This window comes from Peromyscus maniculatus, chromosome 8 (assembly GCF_049852395.1).
Source record: "Peromyscus maniculatus bairdii isolate BWxNUB_F1_BW_parent chromosome 8, HU_Pman_BW_mat_3.1, whole genome shotgun sequence".
NCBI classification, from domain to species: Eukaryota; Metazoa; Chordata; class Mammalia; order Rodentia; family Cricetidae; genus Peromyscus; species Peromyscus maniculatus.
Window position 1 is genome coordinate 96,170,763 of NC_134859.1, and position 26,685 is coordinate 96,197,447.

Sequence of the window (26,685 nt, forward strand, 5' to 3'; positions counted from 1 at the left end):
CCAAAAAAAAATGGATGGATGGATGGATGGATGGATGGATGGATGGATGGATGGATGGATGGATGGGAGGATGGTGTGCTGCTTAGCCTTTTGTCAACTTGACACAAGCTGCAGTCATCTGGAAGAGGAACCTCAATTTAGAAAATGCCTCCATCGGGTGGCCTGTAGGCAGGTCTCTGGGACATTGTCTTGATTGACCATTGATGTGGGAGGGTTTGAATCCTGGGACTTATGCAGGGACACTTGGCTCGGTCTGGGAGGGGGGAATGGACCTGCCTGGACTGAGTCTACCAGGTCAACCCCGGTCCTCGGGGGAGACCTTGATCTGGAGGAGGTGGGAATGGGGGGTGGGCTGGGGGGAGGGGTGGGCGAGAGGGGGAGAACAGGGGATTCTGTGGCTATTATGTTGAACTGAATGGTGTTGTAAAATAATAATAATAATAATAATAAAAAAAACCAAAAAAAAAAAAAAAAAAAAAAAAAAAAAAGAAAGCAGGCTGAGTAAGCCAAAAATATTGTTTATCCATGGTTCCTGCCTCTGCTCCTGCTTTTGAGTTCCTGCCCTGACTTCCCTGTTCCCTGGATATGTAAGAGGAAATAAACCATTTCCTCCCCACAGGTTGGTTTGGTAGTGTTTTATCACAGCAACAAAACACCAGACTAGCATAGATGAAAGCCAACATACCATAGGTATAGAGATGGTTCAGCCAGGTCTTTGACTCTTGCCAGTGTAAGAGGCTTGAGGGAAACCCTTCTAGAAGCTTCAACATTGCCTTGGCCTCCGCCCTCAACACCACTCATACCATCTAACTATTTTACCATCTAGATCTGTACTTTACCAAAATATCCCCTTAGTTCTGTTCATCTTTCCCTTCTCTCCTCTGCTGTCTGTGATCCCTAAACCCTTTGTGTTCCAACTGGCGTCCCGCCGCTCCTCTGCTCTAAACCAGTGGCTCTAACTCATTCATCTGAGCTGGTGGCCAGATCTTCAGGCTTCTTTTCATCCTGCACTGATATGAGGACCTCTGTCATCCCTGGGCAGGCCCTCAGCTGAGAGAGCTCTGGGGTCCTGTGCCACCTACACTCACTGCATCTTAGTTCATGCCTGTTCCTTCACCCAGAATTCTCTTTTGCCATCCAAATGCTACTCACTCTCGGGAGCACACCTCAAGAGTCATCACTTCCTGCAGACTTTCCAAGCAGCTCTTGATAAAGACCATTTTCTTCACCCAAATTTCTATTCTACTTACATTGTTTCCCCAGACCTGGATGTGTAATATTTGTGGATTCCTTGAAGATAAGATCTAATTTTCCCTTTGTTTTCTATGCATAGTCCAGTCTAGTTCTCAACCCAGTTGTTCAACATTGATCAGGGAGATGAAGAGGGGCACACTGTTGTGAAATGCAGTGTTCAATTCCAGGCCACAGGGTAGGGCCTCCTCTTTCCAACTCTCCCTTCCTAGCTATTCTCAACAGACCACCCCCAGTCTCTGCCATCACACTGGACTAGACTACTTTAGACTAAGAAGAAGAACATATCCCCAAAGTCCAGAGACGTGTTCACAGGCCTCCATGCCTGACACCAGCCAGTGCGGTCTACCCTGTTGTATTTCCCACCTGATCCTGATCCAGCTGCTCTAGCCGCCTCATTCCCTCCCTCTCTTCTTACAGCTACCATGTGTGATCCCCAAACTAACTCAAGCTCCTCTCCATGTGTAGACTAAATAAGAAACCTCAGACAATCCTGAAAAGTTACCATTCCTTCAAACATTTACTTTGCCTTCAGGGGCATTTAAAGTACAGATTAAACTAAGTTCAGAGTACAACAGTTCATATTTCCAAGATCACTGGACATGACAAACATCGCGTGAGCCACTTTTGGTACAGAGGCTTCAGCTCACCTGTCTTAGTTTTAAAATTCTTCCTCAAGCTAGGAGGAAACAAAATTGATTCAGCTCGTCAAAAGGAAGGAGAGAAAAAAAAAGTTTTTCTCAAAGCTGAGGTAGGGGAAAGTTACCATAATGCCAGATAAAGTGCTCGCCTCTCCTCCCACATCTTGAGTTTCTGATGCCAATGTTGGTTTGAAATACATGTGCAAGATAAAGAATGAAGTCACTGTGGGCTCCAGAGTCACCAATTCCCACACTCCAGCCACACAGGCTGATGAACATGGAGAGTGACAATATTTAGAACTTTTTCTTCCTCTAGTTTTAAATAGTGAATCTTTTGTGCCATCGAAGTCACAAAAAAAAGCTGTCCCAGTGAGGCTCCAACGACCCCACCTCCACTGATCCTCCAGAGCTTTTTGCTTTGCTGACTCTGGAACACAAACTCAGACATCATTAAAATATGTTTCTAGATTTCACTATATTTTTAATATTAAAGAAATGTCTTCAACTGAAAGAACAAAATGCGCCTGCTCTTTATTTGACCTTTGTTAGTTTGATGTGTTTTTAAAAGATCTGGGCAATGGTTTTATAAAGAATGCACAGAGACATTTCTGAAAGACCGAGTGCACTAGTAGAAATGATCATGAAAAAGAGATTAGCCGGCAAAGCCTGTCACTCAGTGTGATGCTGAGAGTGTCCCTCTCCCTGGGAGTCTCTTAAGGCTCTACTGCTGCTTTTGTCTAAATCAAAAGCAATACATTTGCCATTATATTTTATGTTCATTTTTGGCTTCTTGAGACAGTTTCCACTCTGTAGCACAGGCTAGCCTAGAACTCACTATGTAGCCCGGATGACCTCAAACTCATATTCACCCTGACCCAGTTTTCTAATACTTGGATTACAGGTGTGAGCCACCACTCCCAACTCACATTTACCTTTTTAAAAGTAAGTTCCTAGCAGGGCTGTGGTGGTACAGCATTCAGGAGGCAGAGGCAGTCAGTTCTCTGTGAGTTCGAGGCCAGTCTGGTCTACAGAGTAAGTTCCAGGACAGCCAGGGCTATACAAAGAAACCCTGTCTCTAAAACCCAAAAATAAAAAAAAAAGTTCCTAGTAGCTGTTTGTACTGTAAGTCATATTTCCAGTCTAAGTCGATCAAGCCAAGTTAGTGTTCATTACCAGTTGATCTAATTTGATAAAATATAAACATCATCCTCTCTTAAAGAAGATTCCACCTCACCTGGAGCAGGTGGTTCAAGGGGCCAGATGCTGGGGGATGTTCTGCTTCACGTGCACTCCAGCCTATAGAAGGTAAAAATGCCTCTGTGCTGGCAAAAACAATCCATATAATTCTTTCAAACTTCAAAGAAATAATGATTTAATCTTATTTACTTCTTAAATACCATTGATCTCCAGTTAAACAGAGAACTTCCCCTTAGGGAACTCACATTTCTAGTAGAAGAAAGGAGTATGCAAATCAATCATTACAATATTATGTGACAATGAAGTAAAAGCAGGGGCTTTAGGGGAGAGAAGACCTAGTTATTCCCAGCTCAGGTACTGTCTGTTTGACTTTGGATGAAGCAGTAACTTCTCTAAGCCTGTTTCTTACTTAGTAAGTAGCTGTCAGTGGATCTTTGGGAGTTTTTAGGAAGATTCCATGAAGTGTAATGTCTCCATGAGGATGCAGTATGGTGCCTAGGACTTAGAAAACAATATATGCCGATCATCTTCATTATAACAGTGATAGCTTTGAGATGCTCCGAACACCCAGGCATCAGAGCAGGGACTACAGTACATGAACATGGAGAGTTCTCCAGCTATTTGAGAGGTAGGAAAGGCACAGAGGACACAGAATAGTATGTGGAAAGGCTCGAGAAAGTAGTGCAAGACTTGGTAGGAAACATCATTGCTTGAACATGACGCTGGAAAGGTAAGTTCAGGTCATGATGACAGATCCTAGCTGAGGTGTACAAGGAAGTCACTGCCTGTAATCTGGAGATAGAAGAAAGCATTGTAGTGTTTTCACTTGAGTGTGAAGGACAAGGTGACCAGATCTACATCAGACAGATCAGTTGAAGGAGAAAAAGAAAGATAAGGTTTCTGTCCCTATAATGGAGGTCCGCACATGTCCATCCCCAATCAGAAATCATGAGTTCCTCCATTTTCTCAGAACAAGGCCAAAGGCCTGGGCAGGAGCTTCAAAGTCCTAACTACATCATTCCCACCTTCCCCCTCCGACCTCCGTCCACCCCCAAGCAAGTAAAGTTCCTGAGGATGCGTACACTGTTCCTCCATACTTCCTGCCCTTCCCTCCACCAGCAGGGTCACCTGAGCCCTTATCCACCTGGAAGGTGTACTCACTCTCCAGTGCCCAAAGCAAGTATCACCTCTTGGGGGTTTCATTACCCCTCTTAGGAGTTCATGGTCATGCCTGTTTCAAGGAGCCTGAATGAAGCCTTTTAAAAACGTTGTGCTCCCAAACTTTTAATTGGAGGAAAATCCTCTTCCCTCCGTTGTGCAAAGGTGAATAGCCCATGCATTTAGTCAGTGAGTGTTTACAATGGTATTTTGAAGTTTTCTGCTGTGAGGTTGTGGGGTCTCCATTCCATTTAGTCAGGAGGTAAGGGGATTCGTGCACAAAATCCTCATTAGTGTTAATTGGAGCTGCCTAAGTAAGTCCTAGTGCATCAGTGAGACAATGGCTGCCTTTGTGTTCCTGTTTTGTGTTTTGTATAGGATACCATATCTGGCAAGACATGCCTTCTCAAACATAAGGAGATAATTGGTACTTTGAGGGAGAGGTTTAACTTATTTATAACTGTCAAGAGTTTAAGTATGCAGAAAAGAAAGAGCAGTCATAGTTTGCCTCTTTTGAAAAATGCCTTCAAACCAGGTCAGAAATCTCTGACTAAATCAGATATTTTGAAGGAGAGTTGACTAGCATTTAGAAGTGGACCTTTTATTGTTAAGTTTTGCTTCAAAACAGGAAATACTATATTTATCAAGGCTGATCCCATCTTAGGCTCCCTTTATTTCTAACACCACTGCTCACCAAGCTCTCTTGTCAGCAATATGCCCCTTGGGCACTCTGCGTCTTCTGTGGTGATGACATTCACGGCATGTGATAGACTGTCACCTGGGTTTTTGATTGATTGGTTGGTTGATTTGGGGGGGGGGGTTATTCTGTTTTCAGTTTTTGTTTGCTGTTTCTCTTTGATCTTTCTGTTGCATTAACCACCTGCCTACTGCTGTCTTCCATGAGACCCCAAGCTGTGCGCCTCACTCTAGACCTAGAGACCCATTCCTGGTCTCTCGTGGATCCCACTTCCCCTTCACTCTCTGTGGAGTCTGTGGAGTCCGTGTTGTCCTTCCCCGTTCAGAGAGCTCGTCCATTCTCAGAGCTTCAGCTCCCTCCTCTAATTACTAGGTTTAACCTCTGGCTTTCCCCAGGACCTCCACTCAAATACATCCTCATGAACATCTCTCCGGCACATCTCCAGAAGGCAGAAAACCCCAAATCGATCATTTCTTCCACCTACCTCCAGGCCAGCTCCATCTGCCTGTCCCCTGTCCCCATAGTAGGCGCTGTCCAGGCACCACTGAGGTGTGGACGCCCCTTCCACTCTCCTCTGGCTGCTGTTCTTAAAGCCAGCTGTCACCTTCCAGTCTGGGACCTCAGAGGTGACATCTCAGGGGAGCTCCTCACCTCCTTATGTCCCTGTAACAGCTACCCCTGGAGTCCTAGGTTAGCCCTCTTGGGAGATGATGTCTTCACCATATTTCTGGCTGCATCCTCTCTTCTCTTCTCCTTCCCAGTTGTAGGAGGGACAGTGTGGGGTTAGACGTCCAATTTCCTTCCTGCTTCTCGTAGTTAGTTGCTCACTGTGAGCTATTTCCTTATTGTCTGTGATAACATCTTATCTTTCAGATTTTATGTAAAGATTTAAAAGTGTTTTTTGGTTTTGTTTTTTTTTTTAACAATATGTGAAAGAGTATATGTCAGGTGCTTAACATAGTATCTGGCATGTATCAGATATCTGTGAATGGGAATTTTCCTTCACATTCTGAGCTTTTTCCTGCATGAAAAAAGGCATGACCTTTGCTGCCCATCACAATTTCAAGGTCTCACATACGTATTCAATCATAATCTGTCCAGCCATTGACCCTCCTGCACATTTGCTGTATGTCAAGTGCTCCGACCCTACTTCAGTGTCTTGGAACCAACAGGATTCCACGGGCACGACCCCCACCCAGCCACACTGAGCACCTGCCTCAGTCCACAAGTCTTGGGGGTCCTTTACTAAAAGCCAGCTATGAACTTGAGGTGCCTCCCTCCCTGTCCTCGATTGCTTTGGGGCTTAGGTATAGAAGCTGCCTTTCCAGGAGTCCAGTCTCCACCAAATAGGACTAGCACTCTAAGAAGTTCAGACCCTGAAAACAGAAGTAACAGTCACCCTGTCCCTCCTCCCAAGTTTATTGTCCCCAAGGCCTTTCTGAGCTGTGCCTTATAAAACAGAGATCACTGCCCTCTAGCTCACATAGACTGGACTCTCCGGGTGTACGGGCCTTCAGTGTCTACCTCCCAAACTCCATGTGCCAGCCTTTCTCGTTCTGTCTGCAGATAGAACCGCCCTGCAGAGTCTGGGCCTTTAAGACTAAGCCAGCCTTTCTTGGAGGGAAACATAGTATGTGTCCACCTAGCAAAGGAGAAACATCCATCGGGAGTGATATTATTAGGAAGAGAAGCATGGGAAATGAGAACAGAAGGCGAGGATTCTAGGCAGAAAAGATCTGGCAGTTCGTTCCAGAAGAAAGAGGCCTGGGTCATTTCCTATCACGCTATGTAGAAAGTCTGGAAGTAGTGAAGGCAAGGCCCTGTGGACAGAGCAGTGTGGATGAAACTGACTCCCGCCTTCCCGTGAATCTCCAAGATCCCTTTTGATCTCAGCAGCTCTGCAGGCCTGGGTGTTTGCCTCCAACTTTCTCAGCTTTGAAGCTGGCCTACTTATTAATAGCCACTGTGCTGATTAAGAACTGCAATTCCATGATAAAAGAATCTGCTCTTTGTATTTAGGGAAAGCTTTTGTGATTAATTTACTCTAGACTTTCTGAGGATCCTGTCATTTTAAGATAAAGACCGACTTAACACCAGCAGTTGTGGGAACTGAGGTTTGGATTCATTGAGCAGCAAATATTTATTGAGTTTCCACCATATGCCAGGCACCATGCTAAGCCTTGGGGCTTCAGCCATCAGCAAAATTAACACAGCCCCTACCCTGTGTCACTGACAGTTCATACAGTTCAGGGAGTAGTGAACTTTGGATAAAAAGCCAAGCTGCAAATATTTTAGGGCTTAGGAGCCATAGGGGCCCTGCCATGACTATTAAATTTTGCTATGGTCACTCAGAAATAGCCTGTGTCCCTGTAAAACTTTATTTACAAAACTGGCAGGTGGCCAGCTTGATCTACACACTAAAGTCTTGTTTTGGTTTCATTTTGGAGGGTGTGTTTGAGTTTCAATTTTTATGTATTTATTAAGAAAGGATTTCTATATATAGGCCAGGCTGACCTAGAAGTCTTGGTGATCCTGTCTCAGTCTCTCCAGGCTGCAATTACAGGCATGCACTACCATACTGGTGAACTTGCAGCCTGAGGTACACGGACCTTTGGTCTAATGGATGCAAGTTAATATTTTGCTTGGTCTGCATTGTTTTGATCTAGACTGTTATGATCACAGCTGACAAAAGCTAGGAAATCTCAGGAAAGGCTAACTTTGGGGATAGTCTCTTAAGGGCCCAGTTTCTCTCTCTGGTTCTCAGCTCTTCTTCCCCTGGAGTGGCTTTTCTGTCTGTCCATTTTCACTCCACTACAGCAAGACAGCAGTAACATTAACGACGTCCCCTGGGGAAAAGCCCAGTGGATGAGATCAGAGAGCCGATGTCTTATGATGCTCATGAGTTCGGGTGCCTAGACTTGGATCATGTGCCCAGGTCTTAATCAGTCATTGGTGACATCATGATTGACTTAAGTCCTGTCATACTCTTCACCACTCCAACCTTGGGTGGGACAGGGAGGAGGAAAGATGTGTTCCAGTTACCAGAGGACTGATGAGTAAGTGAGGCATGATACAGTATGCATAGCATCCATCAGGGGAGATGCTGAAAGCATCTGTATCAGTGATGCCACACCCATGTATCAGGGATGCCACTAAGCCTTCCTGTCTTCATCAAGAAGCAAAGTGTACAGATTCTATGCAAATGCCCCAAATTTTAGTATTCATGTGTTATATTTCCTTTACAGCCACCGTGTTTGTTATGTATTTGAGTCTTTGGCTCACGAGCTGACTTGAGCAGTTACTAGTCATTTTCTCTTTGAGTATCTTGCCGCTTTCCCATTCTTCCTAAGTGTGTCGCATTCTAAGTAGTCTCAACAGACCTCTCCTTTCTGTTTCATGTCAGGGAATCATTTGATCCCCAAAGCTGGACTTGAGCATCGAACAGTAATCAAAGCACTGGTCTGAATGAGTTTGTTACTCTGAAGCCGTCCTCTCCACAGGACCAGAACATTGAGAAAGTCCCATTTCCCCAGACCTGACCTTGTAAACAAAGATGTTAGCAACTGCACAGCTGTCCCGCCACCCACTTGCCTGGTCCACTCAGGAACCATCCCTCCCCTCCTGCTGAAAAGTGGTCCATCTGCACAGGCACAGGAGGACTTCCAGCAAGCTGCACTCTGAGGCTGGGAGATACCCTTTCAACAAAGAGCCAATCGGAGCCACGACTGAAGAGAGGAATGAATGAATATTTAAAGGTTGTTAAGAAAATTATGGCTACTTTACATTTTCACTTTATATTTGAGATTCAAACTATACAAGCTGTGCTGCAGATAGAGCACCCTTCCTAAAACGGATCTTCCTTGGCAGTTGCTGTGGCAACTCAGAACACCTTAACCCCGATAATGATGACATTTCTTAGAAGGCAGTGCATTTTCTCAGCTGCACTGCAATTTTTTTTTTTTGCATCATCTTTTACCACTGTTCCTTTCATTTTTATTCTTCAAACCAGAAAGTCAGGCATGTAAGTTCTAAGTTCTCACTCCTCTAAAGTGCCAATGCAGAAACTTTTTTGGTATGCATTTCTGTTTATATTATCCCCAATAGCAGCTAGCTAACCTCCCCTCCTGTGTCCTGTGCCTACCTATGTTCTCTAACCTGCCCTTCAAAATGCTAGAGAAGCCTACCTACCACAGTGCTTACCCATGCCCCCACCCACCACATGCTCACCCATGCCCCCACCCACCACATGCTCACCCATGCCCCCACCCACCACATATTCACCCATGCCCCCACCCACCACATGCTCACCCGTGCCCCTACCCACCACAGTGCTCACCCATGCCCCCACCCACCACATGCTCACCCATGCCCCCACCCACCACATGCTCACCCGTGCCCCTACCCACCACAGTGCTCACCCATGCCCCCACCCACCACATGCTCACCCATGCCCCCACCCACCACATGCTCACCCATGCCCCCAGCCACCACATGCTCACCCATGCCCCCACCCACCACATGCTCACCCGTGCCCCTACCCACCACAGTGCTCACCCATGCCCCCACCCACCACATGCTCACCCATGCCCCCACCCACCACATGCTCACCCATGCCCCTACCCACCACAGTGCTCACCCATGCCCCCACCCCCCACAGCGCTCACCCATGCCCCCACCCCCCACAGTGCTCACCCATGCCCCACAGTGCTCATCCATGCCCCCACAGTGCTCACCCATGCCCCACAGTACTCACCCATGCCCCACAGTGCTCACCCATGCCCCACAGTGCTCACCCATGCCCCACAGTGCTCACCCATGCCCCCACAGTGCTCACCCATGCCCCACAGTGCTCACCCATGCCCCACAGTGCTCATCCATGCCCCCACAGTGCTCACCCATGCCCCACAGTGCTCACCCATGCCCCACAGTGCTCATCCATGCCCCCACAGTGCTCACCCATGCCCCACAGTGCTCACCCATGCCCCACAGTGCTCATCCATGCCCCCACAGCGCTCACCCATGCCCCCACCCCCCACAGTGCTCACCCATGCCCCACAGTGCTCATCCATGCCCCCACAGTGCTCACCCATGCCCCACAGTGCTCACCCATGCCCCACAGTGCTCATCCATGCCCCCACAGCGCTCACCCATGCCCCCACCCCCCACAGTGCTCACCCATGCCCCACAGTGCTCATCCATGCCCCCACAGTGCTCACCCATGCCCCACAGTACTCACCCATGCCCCACAGTGCTCACCCATGCCCCACAGTGCTCACCCATGCCCCACAGTGCTCATCCATGCCCCCACAGTGCTCACCCATGCCCCACAGTGCTCACCCATGCCCCACAGTGCTCATCCATGCCCCCACAGTGCTCACCCATGCCCCCACAGTGCTCATCCATGCCCCCACAGTGCTCACCCATGCCCCCACAGTGCTCACCCATGCCCCACAGTGCTCATCCATGCCCCCACAGTGCTCACCCATGCCCCACAGTGCTCATCCATGCCCCCACAGTGCTCACCCATGCCCCCACAGCACTCATCCATGCCCTCACCCCCACAGTGCTCACCCATGCCCCCACAGCACTCATCCATGCCCTCACCCCCCACAGCGCTCACCCATGCCCCCACAGTGCTCACCCATGCTCTCACCCCCCACAGCGCTCACCCATGCCCCCACAGTGCTCACCCATGCCCTCACCCCCACAGTGCTCACCCGTGCTCCTAGTCTTTAAAAGAACAGCATATACCATGAGCCCAACTCTCCTCCTCTTCTCTCTTCTTTCTACTCACTGTGATCCATGCACCTGTCATACTCCATTTCCTTTACAGACTTCCGATAAGCCAAGCATTAGAAGGCCACGTTCTAAGCAAACAGTCCACAGTGACCAGAATCATCACTTAATCTCCCATAACCTCCCCTATGTTTCTAGTTGGTAGAGATCCAGAGATTGAGTTTTAAGCTGACATCCTTCCCAAGTTGTAGGCAAAGACCTGAGACAGTCTGTCTGTATGAACTGAATGCCTGCTTACACATACACCCCAACTCATGTGGTGACCCTTAGGCCCCAGTGAATTTGTAGATGGGACCTTTGGGAGCTAATTAAGTTAGGGTGAGGGCCTACATTATAAGAAGAGGAAGAGACCAAGCTCACTGTCTGTGTGCACACAGCAAGGAAAGGCATGCACGGATATCACCAGGGGAACCCTCACCAGGCCACGTAGCCTCTAACCTTGGATTTCCAGCCCCCGCGACAAGCTTCCCTGTCATTAGCCTAGAACAGGAAGCCTCAGAATCCAGAGGTGTAGATGGATGCAGTGGCAGAACCCCACCAGGTAGGAAGGAATGTAGAGCCGCAGACATGACTCAGTGGGTAAAAGTATTAACCACACAAGCCTGGTGATCAGCGCTCAACCCCTGTACTCACGGTTTAAAAACAAAAAGCCTACGGAAGTGGTGCACATCTGTAATCACAGCACTCCTGCTTTGAGATGGGAGACAGAGCAGCTCACAGACCAGCTCGCTAGCCTGGGGTACACAGCACAGCAGCAAACACAATGTAGACCGCCTCACCAGGGGTGGAGAAAGAACACCTGAGGGTTGTCCTCTGAACTCCACGTGGGTGCCATGGCACCTGCATGCAAGCAGATACACACACTAGATAACTTTTTAAAAAATTAAAAATCGAAGATAGAAAAAAAATTAGTTTACGAAAAAAGAAGGAAAGACAAGAGATAATGGCCCTGTGTTGGGGAAGAGCACAGGGCACTTGACAAACCAAAAGAATGCAAGGGAGGCAGGTGCTCAGAAGCCGGGCTTGGGTACCAGTGGGAGGTAGATGGGGCCACGGGCACAAGGCCTTCTTGGTAGCAGAGAGGATCTGAATTTTGACTCTGTTTGAAAAACAAACCCAAATACTGCAGTGACCGATGAATACATTCCAGACTAAGATGGTACCAGTGGTGGCAGAGGTTAAAGATGCTGTCGATGGATTCCTGTCTCCCCACTTTCTCTTCTGCTGAGATCCAGTGTAACAGTAAACTCGAACTGGAGATAGTCTCTCTTTTCACAGTCCTTTATGTAAAGATGAATCTTGCTGGTGTCATGCCTTTGTAGGAGGGCCAGGCTGTTGCAGTGGGGTCAGGTGTTAGCCATGTTATATACACCTCACTTCTGCTCGGCTTCCCAGGGAGCATTCTTCCTTACTAAATGCCATTGTTATGATGCTCTGGGTTCCCCAATGGGACTCTGATAGAGGAAATCAGATGCAGGAAAGTGGAAAGGTGAGTAATCACAGTGGACCGAGGGAAGCTAGACTCTAATTAGATGAGATGTGGCTGAGGAATGCAGAAGAACAGACCATTATACATGGTGCTTTTGGAAAGTGGTGGGTGTGGAGGGTAAGATGGACATGAGCCTGGCAGCCCTGGAAATTCCCTTCCAGAGTTCTTAAGCCAAAACAGCCTTCAAATGCTTTGGTGTTTAGTAAATTTACTCACTGGTATAATAGGATACTGTATACTAATGATTTTAATCTTTTTTAAATTTTTATTTATGGGGTGGGACAGTGCACACCTCAGCACACATGTGGAGACAGGAGGACAATTTGCCAGAAGTCTGTTCTCTCTACTGTATGAGGCCATATGGACCAACTCGGGCCATCAGACTTGGTGGCATACACCTTTACCCTTTACACACTGAGCCATTCCACTAACCCACACTATATAATTAAATGCTAATATTTTACAGTAAAGTTACATGTGCCAATTTTACTCTTTCATCAAAGAAGTGTATGTCCACCAAGCCCTTTGATTGGATTAGTTCTACCTTCTCTTGCTTCTTGATCTGCTGTAAGGCTAGTTTATCCCATAATGAACACTGAAAGAAATGTCAGGAGGCTTTTCAAAGGAGAGTGGTATAGTCGCCGTCAATGTCTCACAGTTGGTCTATGGGTGGAGGTTATATCCCCTCCTTATTTCACATCAAATGCATTGTGGTGTTTGACTTTAATTCTAAACTTGACACAACTTAGAATCACCTGAGAACAGACTCTCAGTGAAGGATTGCCTAGATCAGTTGGCCTGTGAACGTGTCTGTGGGGGACTGTCTAAAGTTAAACGATGTGAAAAGAATCAGCCCACTGTGGGGGGCGCCATTCCCTAAACATGAGTTCTTGAACGCATGAGAGTGGAGAAAGTGAGCTGAGCACAAGCAAGCAAGAGAACACGCATGCCCTCTTTCTCCCTGCCCTTGACTGTGGATGTGCTATACCTGGTTGTTCATTTCTGAAATTCCTGCCACCCTCACTTCTTTCAGTGGACTAGACCCTGGAACTGTGAGCGAAGATAAACCCTTTCTACCCTAAGTTGTTAGATTTGGGGGTGGGGGATTAGTGTGTTGTTTGTTGGTTTGTGAGATCAGAGATTTTATCACAGCAACAGAAATGAACGAGAACACACTTCCTGGGTCAGAGACGGAGGTATGTCTCGTCCACAGCTTAGGTGTACTAGAGAAGCGCTAAGTTGCAAACAAATGGAAGAAGACACAGAATAGATGGAAGGGCAGTGTGCAAGATAGAGGTGTGAAAAGGTAGTGAAAAGGCCACTACACTGCCAGGAAAAGGATCCAGAAGGCACTGCCTACCTGCACTCCCTGGGCAGGTCCAGTGGTGACAAGCTAGATGAGTAGCAGCTTCCTCCCAGACAGTTAGTGGCTAATAGTGCTTATTCTTTCAAGGGCATTACCCTGATGGTCCAGTGGTGACAAGCTAGATGAGTAGCAGCTTCCTCCCAGACAGTTAGTGGCTAATAGTGCTTATTCTTTCAAGGGCATCACCCTGATGGTCCAGTGGTGGCTGGCTGAACCAGGAGCACCTCTCCAGGGTCCTTTTTTGCCATACCCAATTATCAGAGAGCAGGTTCAAAGGATTAGACTACATAATGGTGGCATTAGCTTAGTTTGCTTTGTCCTTTGTGACCAATATTCAATTAAACAGCTAAGGGAGTGTCAACAGGAAACAGATTCTGTTCTACATCAGACAACTTTGCCTCAATTCCTACTGTGCAAGAGAGGGAGTCATGGCTCCCGTATATCCCTTACCAAACCAGCCTTAGTCAGACTTCATCATCCCTTTGCTTGGCGAGACTTCCCCAAGATGTTAGGATGCTCTATTTTCCTCAAGAAACATATGGGGGAGTGGAGGTGGGAGAGGTGATTCAGTGGTTCAGAGCACTTGGCTGCTCTTCCAGAGGTTTCCAGCACCCACATATTGGCTCATAAGCAATCTGTAACTCTGGTTCCAGAGGATCTGATGCCCTCTTCTGGTCTCCTTAGGCTCTGCATGCACATGGGGCACAGACACACATGCAGGCAAACATTCAGACTCATAGAAATTAATAAAATCTTTTTTAAAGGAAAAAGAAAGAAAAATAATCATACAGGGTAGAGCAGCAGCAGCAAGCGTGCTTTTGCCTGTGATACACACTTACTGATACATAGATAGATCCGTACTTCACTGAGTGGGCTTGAAAATGTGTGTTTTGGGGGGAATTTATAAATCTCTTGTTTTAGATTAAGAAGTGCAGTGCATTTATATAGATTTTTGTCCTATGATTAAATCTTTAGTATGTTAAAATTTTTAAGCAATGGGAAAGTAAGAGGATGATTGAGAAGCAAATGTGGTCCTATAGAGATTGCTCAGTGGTTAGAGCACTGGCTGCTCTTACAGAGCCCTCCATTTAGTTCCCAGCACCCACATGGTAGCTCACAGCCACCTGTAGCTCCAGTTCCAGGGGACGTCATGCACTAGCACACAGTTGCCATGGGTTTTAAGTAAGTAATGAAATTAATCACTATAACACATTTCTTTGACTTAGTTCAGTTTAGTGGAAGAAGAATTAGGATTTACAAAGTGGTGATTTTAAATTAATCCCAGCAATCTACAGGCCTGCCCTGCCCACCTGAGTTCAGTTCTTGTATACATTTCCCTATTTCTGTTTGCAGTTGTTTGATGAATTGTGTATGTAATACATTGCAATTCCGTTGACTCACACATAATGTATACAGTCAATCTTTAAAGTAATTCTATTGCATCTTACATTACAAGGAACATAGCTGTAGAAAGACACTGCTATTTGTACAAGCACATTCTTGTGACATACATGAAAATTGTCCATAGGTGTCGCTTCCACTACCTTCACTTACGCTTTGATCTCAGAGACCAATATCGCCACCAAAGTGTCCAGTGAGTGCGCACACCACCTGTCCACCCATGTTAGACACAGCTGTGCAGATCCCCCAGAATTAGTGTCCTCATCGCCACCTGAATCCTACCAAGCACTCCAGTAGTCTTCAAGTGTCAGTCAAACCAAAGGCATGCTATGAGTTGTCCCCAACTGTAGTCGGTCCCTGTCGTAATCTGCATCCTGGTGCAGAAAAGGCCTCGGAGTTGACATAGTAGCCAACCCTATAAGCAGGGACGAAAGAATGAAATTTACTTAATATTAATATGATGCTGAAAGTTGTGTTAACAGGGATTTTCTTTGTTTAAGATTTATTTACTTGTATTTATATGTGAGTGTTTTGCCTCCATGCTATTTGCCTCCCTGGTATTTGTGGAAGTCAGAAGAGGGTGTCAGATCCACTGTAACTAGAGTTATAGGCAGTTGTGAATTGTCACCTCAGTGCTGGGAACTGAATCCTGGTTCAGAGCAAGAGCAGCAAGCTGAGTAACCTCTCCAGCCCCTGTGAACAAGAAGTTGTTCCAGGGACCATCTGTGCCAGAATCATGTGCACAGGCTGAGTAACTTATCAGTGTATATAACTCTTCACTTTTATGTCATTTATTGTATGATTTCTGACAATAAATACAGAAAACTGCTTGTGGATTAAGATATTTTTCTAAGATTTCTTGCCGGGCGGTGGTGGCGCACGCCTTTAATCCCAGCACTCGGGAGGCAGAGCCAGGTGGATCTCTGTGAGTTCGAGGCCAGCCTGGACTACCAAGTGAGTCCCAGGAAAGGCGCAAAGCTACACAGAGAAACCCTGTCTCGAAAAACCAAAAAAAAAAAAAAAAAAAAAGATATTTTTCTAAGATTTCTTAAATCCAAAGCAGACATTTCTGGGGTATAAAAGATTTTTTTTTCTTTTTAGATAATGTACATTCGACAAGAATATGAAACAAAATTCAAAGGGTTAATGCCTGCATCTCTAAGACAAGAACTTGAGGACACCATTTCCTCCCTGAAGTCACAGGTAACTCCTAGAGCTGGGGAATACTCTTAGATGTAGGTGTGGTGTAGGTGGGGCACGCATTCTGAAGAGAAGCTTGCAAATAGCCTGATTCCGCCTCGCTCCAGAATCACTGTGAGCCCCACACTGACCCATCATCAGCGTGGACTGGGTTACTCCCCTGAAACTGGGTCAGTCATGGCAGCTTTGATTCATTCACAGTCCAGTGCAATTTCACCCTTTCTTCTTAGTTCGGGGTCCAAAATGCCATTCCACAGTGCGTTGCTGGTTCCTTGCCTATGCTAAAGTATGGGGGAACAAAAGCATCATTAATTTAGAAGCATTTTTTTTCTGGTATGTTTTATATTGTTTTCAAAGGTATATATTTTAAGTACAAGGCAAAATAATGTTAAGATATTCAAAAAATTAGGTTTGATGTTTCTTATTAAAATGTGTGATTCCTAAAATGTAAGGTGAGAAGTTAACCCTTGGGAACCTGAGGCAGGAGGATCACAAAATCAGGGCCAGTCTGAATTACATAGCAAAATCCTTTCTCAAAACAAACAAAAAACTACCCAACAGACTTTTGTATTAAGTGTTGTTTTGGGGGGTTTTGTTTTTGGTGGTGGGGGAGTTTGAGATGGGCTTGTACCCTGTAGCCCTGGCTGTCCTGGAACTCACTCTGTAGACCAGGCTGACCTCAAACTGTCTCTGTTTCCTCAGTACTGGAATTAAAGGTGTGTGCCATCATGTATTGAGCATTTTATGCATTGTCAGCCTATGAGGATTTGTGTGTGTGTGTGTGTGTGTGTGTGTGTGTGTGTGTGTGTGTGTGTGTGTGTGTGTGTGTTTCGGAGTGTTTATTCATTTGTTTGGGGGGTGTTGTGTTGTTGTTGTTTTAGAAAATGTCTTGGCCGGGCGGTGGTGGCGCACGCCTTTAATCCCAGCACTCGGGAGGCAGAGCCAGGCGGATCTCTGTGAGTTCGAGGCCAGCCTGGACTACCAAGTGAGTTCCAGGAAAGGCGCAAAGCTACACAGAGAAACCCTGTCTCGAAAAACCAAAACAAAAAAAAAAAAGAAAAGAAAAGAAAAGAAAAAGAAAATGTCTCTACATAGCTCTGGCTGTCCTGGAACTCACTAGACCAGGCTGGCCTTGAACTCACAGAGATCTGCCTGCCTCTGCCTTCTGAGTGCTGGGATTAAAGGCGTGCGCCACCACACCTGACTACCTGTCAGTTTTTAACTTCTACATGAGGAATCTGCATAGTCTTATTTTCAACACACTGGGAAACTAAACATATATGAATTCCTATAATGATTCCACTAGGGAAGGGTTTCCACACTCAGTGCTAAGAATTGTACCTGGCACATAGTAGGTGCTAGTTAAATAATAAAATAACCAGTGCCTTTAATGATACTAATATGGGGTGTTTATAATATGTAAAATGACTATGTGAAGCCAATATGGTGATGTGCACACCTTTAATCCCAACACTTGGAAGGCAGAGGCAGGTGGATTGCTGTGAGTTCAAGGCCATCCTGGTTTATATAGCAAATTCCTGGCCACCCAGGGCTACACAGTGATGGGGGTGGTGCAGGGAGATTGTGACTTTGCTTGGGTCAGACTGGCCTAGAACTTGTTAGGAAATGCAGGCTGGCCTCCAACCCCTGACAGTCCTGCCTCAGCCTCCCCTGTCTTGAGGCATCGTGCCAGCCTAAAGCAAATTTTAGCTGATTCTTTCATCTTCCCCTCGGTAAGAAGGCTGAAGCGAAGGGTCCTTTCCCTCAGTCCTCTTCCTGCTGTCCCCTGCTGCCTTTGGAAGCTACTGATAGGTTCCGCCGTGCCTGCCTCTGCATATGGAAACAAATGATGGAAGAGAGCATGGCACTCCGGGCACGGGGCACGCAGCTTTTCCTTCTGTGAAAAGCACTCAGAGGTGTGGTTTGCCCATCAGCTTCACGGAGGTGTGCCCCTGGGGTCAGCTATGAGGGCCCGATGCCCTCAGAGGAGAGTCTTACTTTGGAGGCACAGGGAGAGGGGGGAGATCCAGTGCCCACCTGCATGGCTTCTGTTATCGTGCATACCGTTCTACTGTAAGAAAAGCCACTTCAACCTCCTGGAACTGGATGTTGACCCAGAGAAAGAGAGAGCTGCCAGCTGCATGAGAGCCTCGGAGTTGGCAGCTGCGCGTAGGAGTCACAGGCCGCAGAGCAGCAGAGTTCGTTTGAAAGCACAGGTGCCTGTGTTTTTGAGAATTGTTGGAATTCCAGTCGATGGCAATGCAGGGTGGGGAGGAAAGCTAGAGCAGTGTGATCCTTGCATCTGTCGAAATGATCAGTTGTCCTGGGGGTCACCTGAGCAATTGGCTAAAATGAAGAACAGGGTGCTATTACAAATCAGCCAGCCTGGGGACCACTCTGGGGCACGCCCACTGGGCAGCCTGTGCTTTCTCTCTTTCAAGCACGTTTTCCGTTCTGCCAGCTGGACTCTTGCATAACTATGCCTCAGAACCAGCCGTTGCCATGGTTTCAGCTCAGACCAAAGAAGCAAGAGTAAACAATTCTGAGTAGATCAAATGCCGCTGACTCTTGATTACATTAAGTCATAGTATAAGCTGTCCCCAAACTGTTTTTTATGTGGTTGGATAAGGTGTTTTTAATCGATGCCTGATAAATAGGTGTCATTGATCCATAGACATTTATACTTCAAAGAAGTCAGATGTACTATAAAGACCTCATTGAAGAAGCATGCTGGACAACAACGGTCTTCTAACACCCAGCCCTCCACTCCATGCTGGTACCTACTGTGAGGTCTATTCTGGGCGTTTACTCTGAGGCATAGCTCACCACACTCCTCACCCTGGGAAGCAGCCGTCATGAACCCCATTTCACAGATGACACAGCAAGAGCTGAGTAACCTTCCTAGAGCCCTGGAGACCAAGCCAGGGATGGGACTCAAGTTGGCCCCACTCCAGGCAGAGCTCGGCCTTTTCCATTCCAAAACCCTGTCTCTAACCTCAGGGAATCCCCAGGATGGATTTGAGGTTTCCAGAAAGCAGTAATTTTCTCTTCACTCACTCATTCGCTCATTAAACAGCTAGTGCATAGCAGCTACATGCCCAGCCCTGTCAAAGAAACTGGGGACTCGGAGATAGACAGAGTCACCCCTCTCCAGAAAAGAACAGACATGGAAACATAACCACAAGGCTGTGTGAGAAGGCAGAGAGCCTGGGATGCAGAGGAGGGACCGCTGGCTTGGGACAGAGTTAGGTGGTGGGAGCAGTTGGGGAACAATGGGAGGCCTGAGGTTTGAACCAGCCATGGAAGACAAGTAGGAGACTTTTAGTCAAGTGTTCCAAAATAAGAAATGGCCCTAGCCAAAGGGTCACAGAGTGACCAACCTGGTGTAAGGTGGCCGTGGTGGGAAGGTCATGAGGAGAGGGAGCCACAAAGGTAGAATGGCACCAGATCAAGATGGCCCTGGGATAGTTAGTAGTTGGTTCTGTGGCCTTTGATGAGTTTTTGGTAGGGACAGGATATGACCAGATGTAGGAAAATGCATTATTAATGTTCACTCCCTCTGCGTTTTTTATTAGGGAATTATTTAAGTAAAATTCTAACCTACTGTGTGTACAGTATTGGCATATGTATCTCACACAAGATGTCTTTCTAGGTCAACTTTCTGCAAAAGAGAGCATCCATTCTTCAAGAAGAACTGACCACCTACCAAGGCAGAAGGTATGAGCAGTGAATGAAATAAACACCTTCCAATTAATGTACCCCTGGAGTCTTTCAGCTTGACATGCAAGTCTTCACTGAAATGTCTAGACACAAGATAAGTCTTAAAAGAAAGACATTTTAATGAACAGCTTGTCTTTGAGAAGTCACCCACCTCTTTAATCACAGGGCTTAGATTCATCAGAACAAGATTCGGGAATCTCAGGGTGTGGCAAGTAGGGACCTCACCTGGGCAGTCAGGCAAGGTGTGGTCTTGAAGCCCAGCTGTGGACTGAAGGAGACACCATCTTCCTTTAAGACTGTGGCATGATGCAATTCTCTATGATGGCTCACATCTTCAAAGTCCCTATCCCTGGGGGTTTGGCACTGTTCTCCAGACCAGAATAAGTCAATGGCTTTGTGATGTTAAACATTCACAGAGATGGAGTGTCCTGGTGTGCAGGGCTGTGGGATGCAGGAGATCTTCTTAAAGGTTCCCAGTGATATCACCAACCAAGGCAATGTTTACTAATGGTCCAGGTCAGTCAGGCAACTTTGCTTTTAAGTGCAGTCACAGGCTGGGCTGCTTACTTGGCATCAAAATAAAAGGAATGAGCTCGTGAATCATTTACTTTTCAAAAGATTCTGTGTGCCTGATGAAGATAAGATCAGTTGCTTATAGGCATACGTGATGAAATTTTGATAGCAAATACCCTTTTGAACCTCCAACTCCTTCAGAATTGGAACACATTTTACGATTGACAGACCTATTCAGACTAAAACTCCTAACCCGGGTTTTTGATTTGCAGGTAACTGCATGGGAGAGCATGACAGGTGAGATTGTCTGGACTGCACGGTGGACTTCATCCAGCAGGTTTGAAGATTTGGATATTGTGAACTATGAGATCAATGGCTTTTTTTAATGCTTAAGTGTAATTAAGATCATAAAAACATGCATCATCCATGCAGTGGGTTGGCTTTTTTTGTGTTTGCCTAAGTTATTTTTTACCATCTCCTTCTTTCTGACCCCGTGTTTGTATTGGAGTATGTGCTGAAGACTGCTTACGTTGATCAGAGATGGAACTGCCTGTGGTGTGCTTTGGTAGTGCTTCACAAGGGTCTTGCAAGTTACGCATGATTAGAATCACGATTGTAGTATCATATCAAAATTCTTAACCTGTTAATGCTGTTCCCATGTTCATGTTCATGTTCATATATTAAAATGTCATTTTGTACTATTCTTGTTATCTTTCAACATTTTATCACACCTCATCTGCTAAGTATGACATATACCTGGTATTTTTTCCCCAAGAAATACTGACCACCTCAAATTCTGCTTTGGAGGAAAATACCCTACATCTTGTCAAAGATTAATTCATAATTTTGGCATGAATCTGCTGTGCAGAATCAAATCACTGAGTCATGCATGTCATGTGGGTCTCCAGTCAGCCCCCTGGGGCTGCGGGGCTGCAGGGCTGCAGGGCTGCAGGGTGGGAAGACTGTTCATGCAGCTCTGGTTGTCCTGTTTCTTTCTCGATGACTTCTTTGCTTTCATTATCACATCGGTCCATGATCTTAAGAAAGCCTAACAGCATTTGACCGTTGTTTGAGGACACAGACCATTGGCAAGCCACTGTGCCTGAGCATGGTCTTGTCTGCAATGTGCTTGCTCTTGTGAATGGTGTTTAAGCCCGGGTTGCTTTTCCCACATCAGTCCTGTGCTGGTTGGTCAGCCTGATTTGCCAAAGAAATTGAGTTGCAGTTGCAAAGATGCTCCAGTTTCATCGGAGTGATCCTGGGGTGAGCCAGGGCCTTTTGAGACACTCTGAGAATGAGTGAGTGGGAGGGGCAAGGATGTCATTGGCTGGTCTGTTGTAAAAGGACAGGAGAGATACTTTATTTACACTTATTCAAAGTTCTTTTCTCTCTCCCATGCCCAAATTTGCCCATCGATTGCTGTCCGAGGATTGGTTTTTCTTTCTTGTACCCTGTCTGAGACATGGAGAAGATAAGAAAACCCAGGTTTTACAGTCACTTCCAAAGCCAAGGCAGGTCAGGCTGTGTGGGGGCCATCAGTAGGGGGCTGACATCTGGCAGAAAGTCATCTTTGGGAAGCCCCCACCTTCCCGGTGCCTTTCAAATGTCCTCCTCTCCCAACCCCTCCCCCAGGAGTATAAATTTGTGTCCTGTGAATGATCACACATACTTCAAAAATACACACACACACACACACACACACGCACACACACACACACACACACACACACACAATCATAGCAGCTGCTATTAAAGCCACCTAACCAATGAGGACAGATGATGTCCAGTGGTGACCTAGCACTTGGAACAAAGAAGGCTGTATGGTTAATGTTAAGTGCTTCTGTGGGCACCATGAAAAGCAGGTTGAGGTCAGAGGATTTCAAGGTTAGTCTCAGCCTGAAATGGAATATTTACTGAGTTGTTTTGTTTGCTGAAATTGGAACTCCCACTCAGGAATATTTGTTTTCCGTAAGTAAATATCAGTAGGAGTTTTGGAAACTTGCCTGCTATTCTTTCTTTTCCTTATTTCAAGGGTTATGAAATTACAAACACTGATGAACCTTTGACATTACCCAGATCCCATTTCCCTTATGCAGTGAGCCAGGCCTGTCTGGGAGTAAATCGAGTAACACTTTGGGTCAGTTTGATTGGATGTGATAGGAAGGCGTAGCTGACACTCATGTTTTTGTGAGCATTCTCTGATAAAGGAAGAGAGAGGAAAATTGCTTTTGGCATGTTTGAAATTCCACACTGAGGATATAAGTGGCTACTGGGACAAAATGCGAGTGCTCAGGAAATAAATTATAAACACTGTGCCTTATTATAAAATCATCTGAGGTTGCATCCTTTCTTTTATCCGAGGGAGGATCAATTGTTCATCACAAGTGCCTAATTTAGTTACATCTCCAGGTGTCACTGTCGGCTACCATGCTTGAGCCTCCCTCCACCTGTGCCTTCTCCAGTCCGACAGCTAACTGTCAACAGGTGGCAGCTGATAAGGCATTTGGAACACTGAGAAGGAGGCTCCGGCCTGAGCTCCTGTGGCTGGCTGTGAGTGCTAGACATTCTGGAGGAGTCAGGGAAGAGGAGAGCCCAAGGGAAGTTGGCAGTTCAATCACCTGTGTAGAGCATAGTTCCCTATCAGTCCATTTCTGTTCCCCAGCAGTTGGACCTTTTGGGAGTCTGACCTCTGCTTCTGCCACCTCCCCACTCACCAAAGAACTCCACAGATGGCAGCCATCAAGGGATACAGTGGAGGAGGAGGAAATCTAAGAGAAGGGGAACAGAGGACTGGCCTGCTTCATAGACTGCACGAAAGTATTGGCGGCAAGGTGGCTAGAAGGGAATCGCTCATATGCTGAGATCCTTCTGTAAATGCTGCATATTAACTGAGTCTTCAGAATACTGGCATACGCTTATAATGGGAAGCAACCTCATTAAAGGAGTCTGCGGAGAAAAGTGCAGAAGGAAGGAACTGGGAGTTTGAATTAACAATTAACAGCATCCTCATTGAAGTGCATCACCAGCCAGGAAAGGCAGCGGCGTTTGTGCCTTCTGTGTAAGGGTGAAAGGGAAGGTAAAACATCAAAACTGCTGGCAGAGAAGCTTCAGAACACAAGGTCATTGGAATTCATAGTTGCCTTAAAAGAGCTCTCTCTTCTGAGCTTTCATATTTTGTTCAGAAAGGTCGCCTCTTTTAAGCCTTGTCATTAAAGACAGTTTGCTCTTTAAAGTGAATTATCAAAGGGTATAGAAATTGCGAGTTACTGAAACTAAAATGCATGATCAATTTTAAGTGTGCTAACTAAAGCCTGCTTAAATGTGGATGTGCTTTTGTGCTGGCAGCCGCTTTGATAAAGCCAGGGGAAGGTACATGGTTGGCCAATTCAAAGTAGGGAAAGGAGATAATTAGATAAAACTTTCTCAACTCTCCGAGTGGGTCTTAGCTTTAGAGGCTTGATTAGGAAGCTGTGGCTGAGGCCCTAGATGGTATTTGAGGGGTGACGTGAAATACTCCAAGCTCCGACAGGGTGAACATCAACCTTCTTACCTGTATTGTTTTAAAAACAGAATCAAACTTCAGTTCATATCATTTGCCTCATACAGAGGAAGAGAACTGAAATTGATGTCATGAGACCAAAGAATTGTTAAAACTGTTTTCCTCCCCAGTACCAAGGGTGGCTGGAATCATCTTCTCCCAGACATCTCAGTTCTAAGACAAGGTTTCCACTGGACAAACATCTTTACATGGGACACCTAAATGCTGCTGGTAGGTGTTGCCATCTAGAGAAGGATGCTTAGCCCAGACGTGAGGCTGACCAATAGTCTGATATCCTCTTGGGGCGTCTCCCACCTAAAGTAAGGTCTTACGGAGCATGACGAGGTGCACACAAAGACCTCATCATGGAACAAAACGGGGCTAACTCCTGAGAAGCTACCTTCATCTAACTAGCTGAAACGTAGTTACGTGGATAAAGCCACTTTGCCCACACTCTATCCCTTTAGCTAGGAAAGGAATTCAGCAGACAGGTGGCATCGGCTGTTTCTGTCTCCTTGGTGATTCTCTTCACCCGCCTGGGCCTACCTTCTGTAGTCTGTCACACAAACCTTACGTTTGGCTGTTCCCAGTGGTATCACTTCAACCCTTTCATTTAGTGTTTCTCAAACTAGCAAGGCATAAGACACACCTTTAGTCCCAGCACTTAAGAAGCAGAGGCAGATGGATCTCTGTGAGATCTAGGCAAGCCTAGTCTACAAAGTGAGTTCCAGGACAGCCAGAACTACATAGTGAGACTGTGTCTCAAACAAAAACAGAAACAAAACACACACACAAAAAAAAAACAGTGTTGCTCAAGCCAGTGTCCACCAAGGTCTGTTTGGTGTGGCTTATCTCAAAATATTCTGATGTCCCATTTTAACAATTGTAACATGCTCTATTCTTTGATTGAAGATTCACATGCATTCCTTGATCCTTGATTCATTTATTGGTTCCTGGTTCTCAGTTGTGTTCAAGCCAACAGAGTAACCCCAAGTCTACTGGCTTTACCTAGAACACACTAGTGTGTTATCTCCATCACGAGAGTCCTGATGACTGGTGCACTCAGGGGGTGCTGCTCTCACTTAGGTTCCCAGGAAACGGGAATGTGAGTCCAGGGTGCCACTCATATTCAGGAAGCTCCTGTTCCCAGCTGCATAGGTGACACAGCTGGTCAGAGCCCTTCTAGTCAATCACAGGAGAGACCAGACAGAGACACCAGAAGCCGTGTAAGTCCTGGGCCCCGACACCAGCAACACTTCTACTGTAGTCCGTTAATGATAGAGCCTGCCTACAGTCAAGTGTAAAGGACAGAACTCGAGCCAAGTCGGAGCCTCTGTGTCACTTTTACCCTGCCAGAACCTTTGGGAAAAACAAAACAACAACAACAAAAAAAAAAACCTGTTTAACTCACTTTAACCTGTGTCTTAGTTAGGGTTTCTATTGCTGTGAAGAGACACCATGACCACAGCAACTCTTATAAAAGAAAAACATTTAATTGGGGCCGACTTACAGTTTCAGAGGTTTAGTCGATTATCATCATGGTGCGACATGGTGGTGTGTAGGCAGAAGGAGCTGAGAGTCCTACATCTTGACAACAGGAAGTGGTCTAAAATACTGGGCATGGCTTGAGCATATGAAACCTCAAAGCCTGCCTCCACAGTGACACACTTCCTCCAACAAGGCCATACCTATGCTAACAAGGCCACACCTCCTAATAGTGCCACTCCCTTCAGGGGCCATTTCCTTTCAAACCAGCACAACCTGGAATTCCCTAAAATGATTTGACCCATGCAATTGTTTATTTTTGTTTTGATTTTTGTTCAAGCTTCTTCTGGGACCTTGTATTTTATTGTAGAGTTCTATGAGATATTGATGAGAGAAATCCCAACCAAATGGATTAGTTTTAAAAAAAAGTTCCTTATTGTTTAAAAATCCTGTTGATCTGCATTATACCTCTACAGTCACAGGTTAGAGGATTTAGAAGTGTATTCTGGGAAGCCCTGAATTAGGAATGTTCAGTAAGGGCCTGTCTTTTCCAAGATGGAAGCAACCATAGTTTAATTTTTTTCAGCTCTTCTGTTGGAACTTGGTATGTACTGTTTATTGGAATTAACTTAGAGGCTGTGTATTTCAAGGATCCCCTAGAACCCACTCCCTATGCTTAGGAGGTTCTCCCTTCTTCTGGGGAATTCTCAGGCACGTGGAAGGATGTGGATTTGATGAGACTGAGTAGGAAATTTCCTGAACCATAGACCTTAGAAACTCCCCAGCTAAATTGAGCATAATCCTCTAGCTAAACAAATGAATCAGCCTCCTAGTGGCCTCCTTAGCTTTCTCCCCAGTGCAGTGGGGTTCTCTCTGCTTGTGCTGCTGAGCCCGTCTCCTGCATCTCACCTCTCACTGAGGTGGGAAATGTAAATATATAAACAGCCAAGTACAGGGAGCTAGGCTGCCTCCCACCTCCCCACATGCTGCAGACCATTGGATGCTTCCTGGTTGACAGCCAACCTAGTGTTGTGAGAACATCAAAGGGTTGATTTGACAGGAATTCACATCTGCTTAACCAGTGAAGCTGGAAAGTTTGGGGGTGAAAGGAAAAAGCGAGGGGGGGGCTCACCACTTCCTTTGGAAGAGGGAATATTTTCCTGGCAGGATAGTGAAGAGTCCCGAAACTCTTTTTAAATAAATCTGTTGAGATCCACCAAGATTCCTCTGGAT

General features: G+C 46.1%; 1 protein-coding gene across 10 annotated transcripts in view; it reads left to right on the forward strand.

Annotated features, from left to right (window-relative positions):
• Positions 1 to 20,856, forward strand: part of Cep112 (centrosomal protein 112) — a 432,181-nt gene extending 411,325 nt beyond the window's left edge. For all 10 annotated transcript variants that reach the window (XM_076543620.1, XM_076543621.1, XM_042283013.2 and 7 more), the window contains 3 exons: positions 16,098 to 16,199; positions 19,849 to 19,913; positions 20,702 to 20,856. In XM_076543620.1, the coding sequence (XP_076399735.1) occupies positions 16,098 to 16,199; positions 19,849 to 19,913; positions 20,702 to 20,705 (171 nt within the window). In that variant the 3' untranslated portion in view covers positions 20,706 to 20,856. The remainder of the gene's footprint in view (positions 1 to 16,097; positions 16,200 to 19,848; positions 19,914 to 20,701) is intronic.
• The last annotated feature ends 5,829 nt before the right edge of the window (positions 20,857 to 26,685 follow it).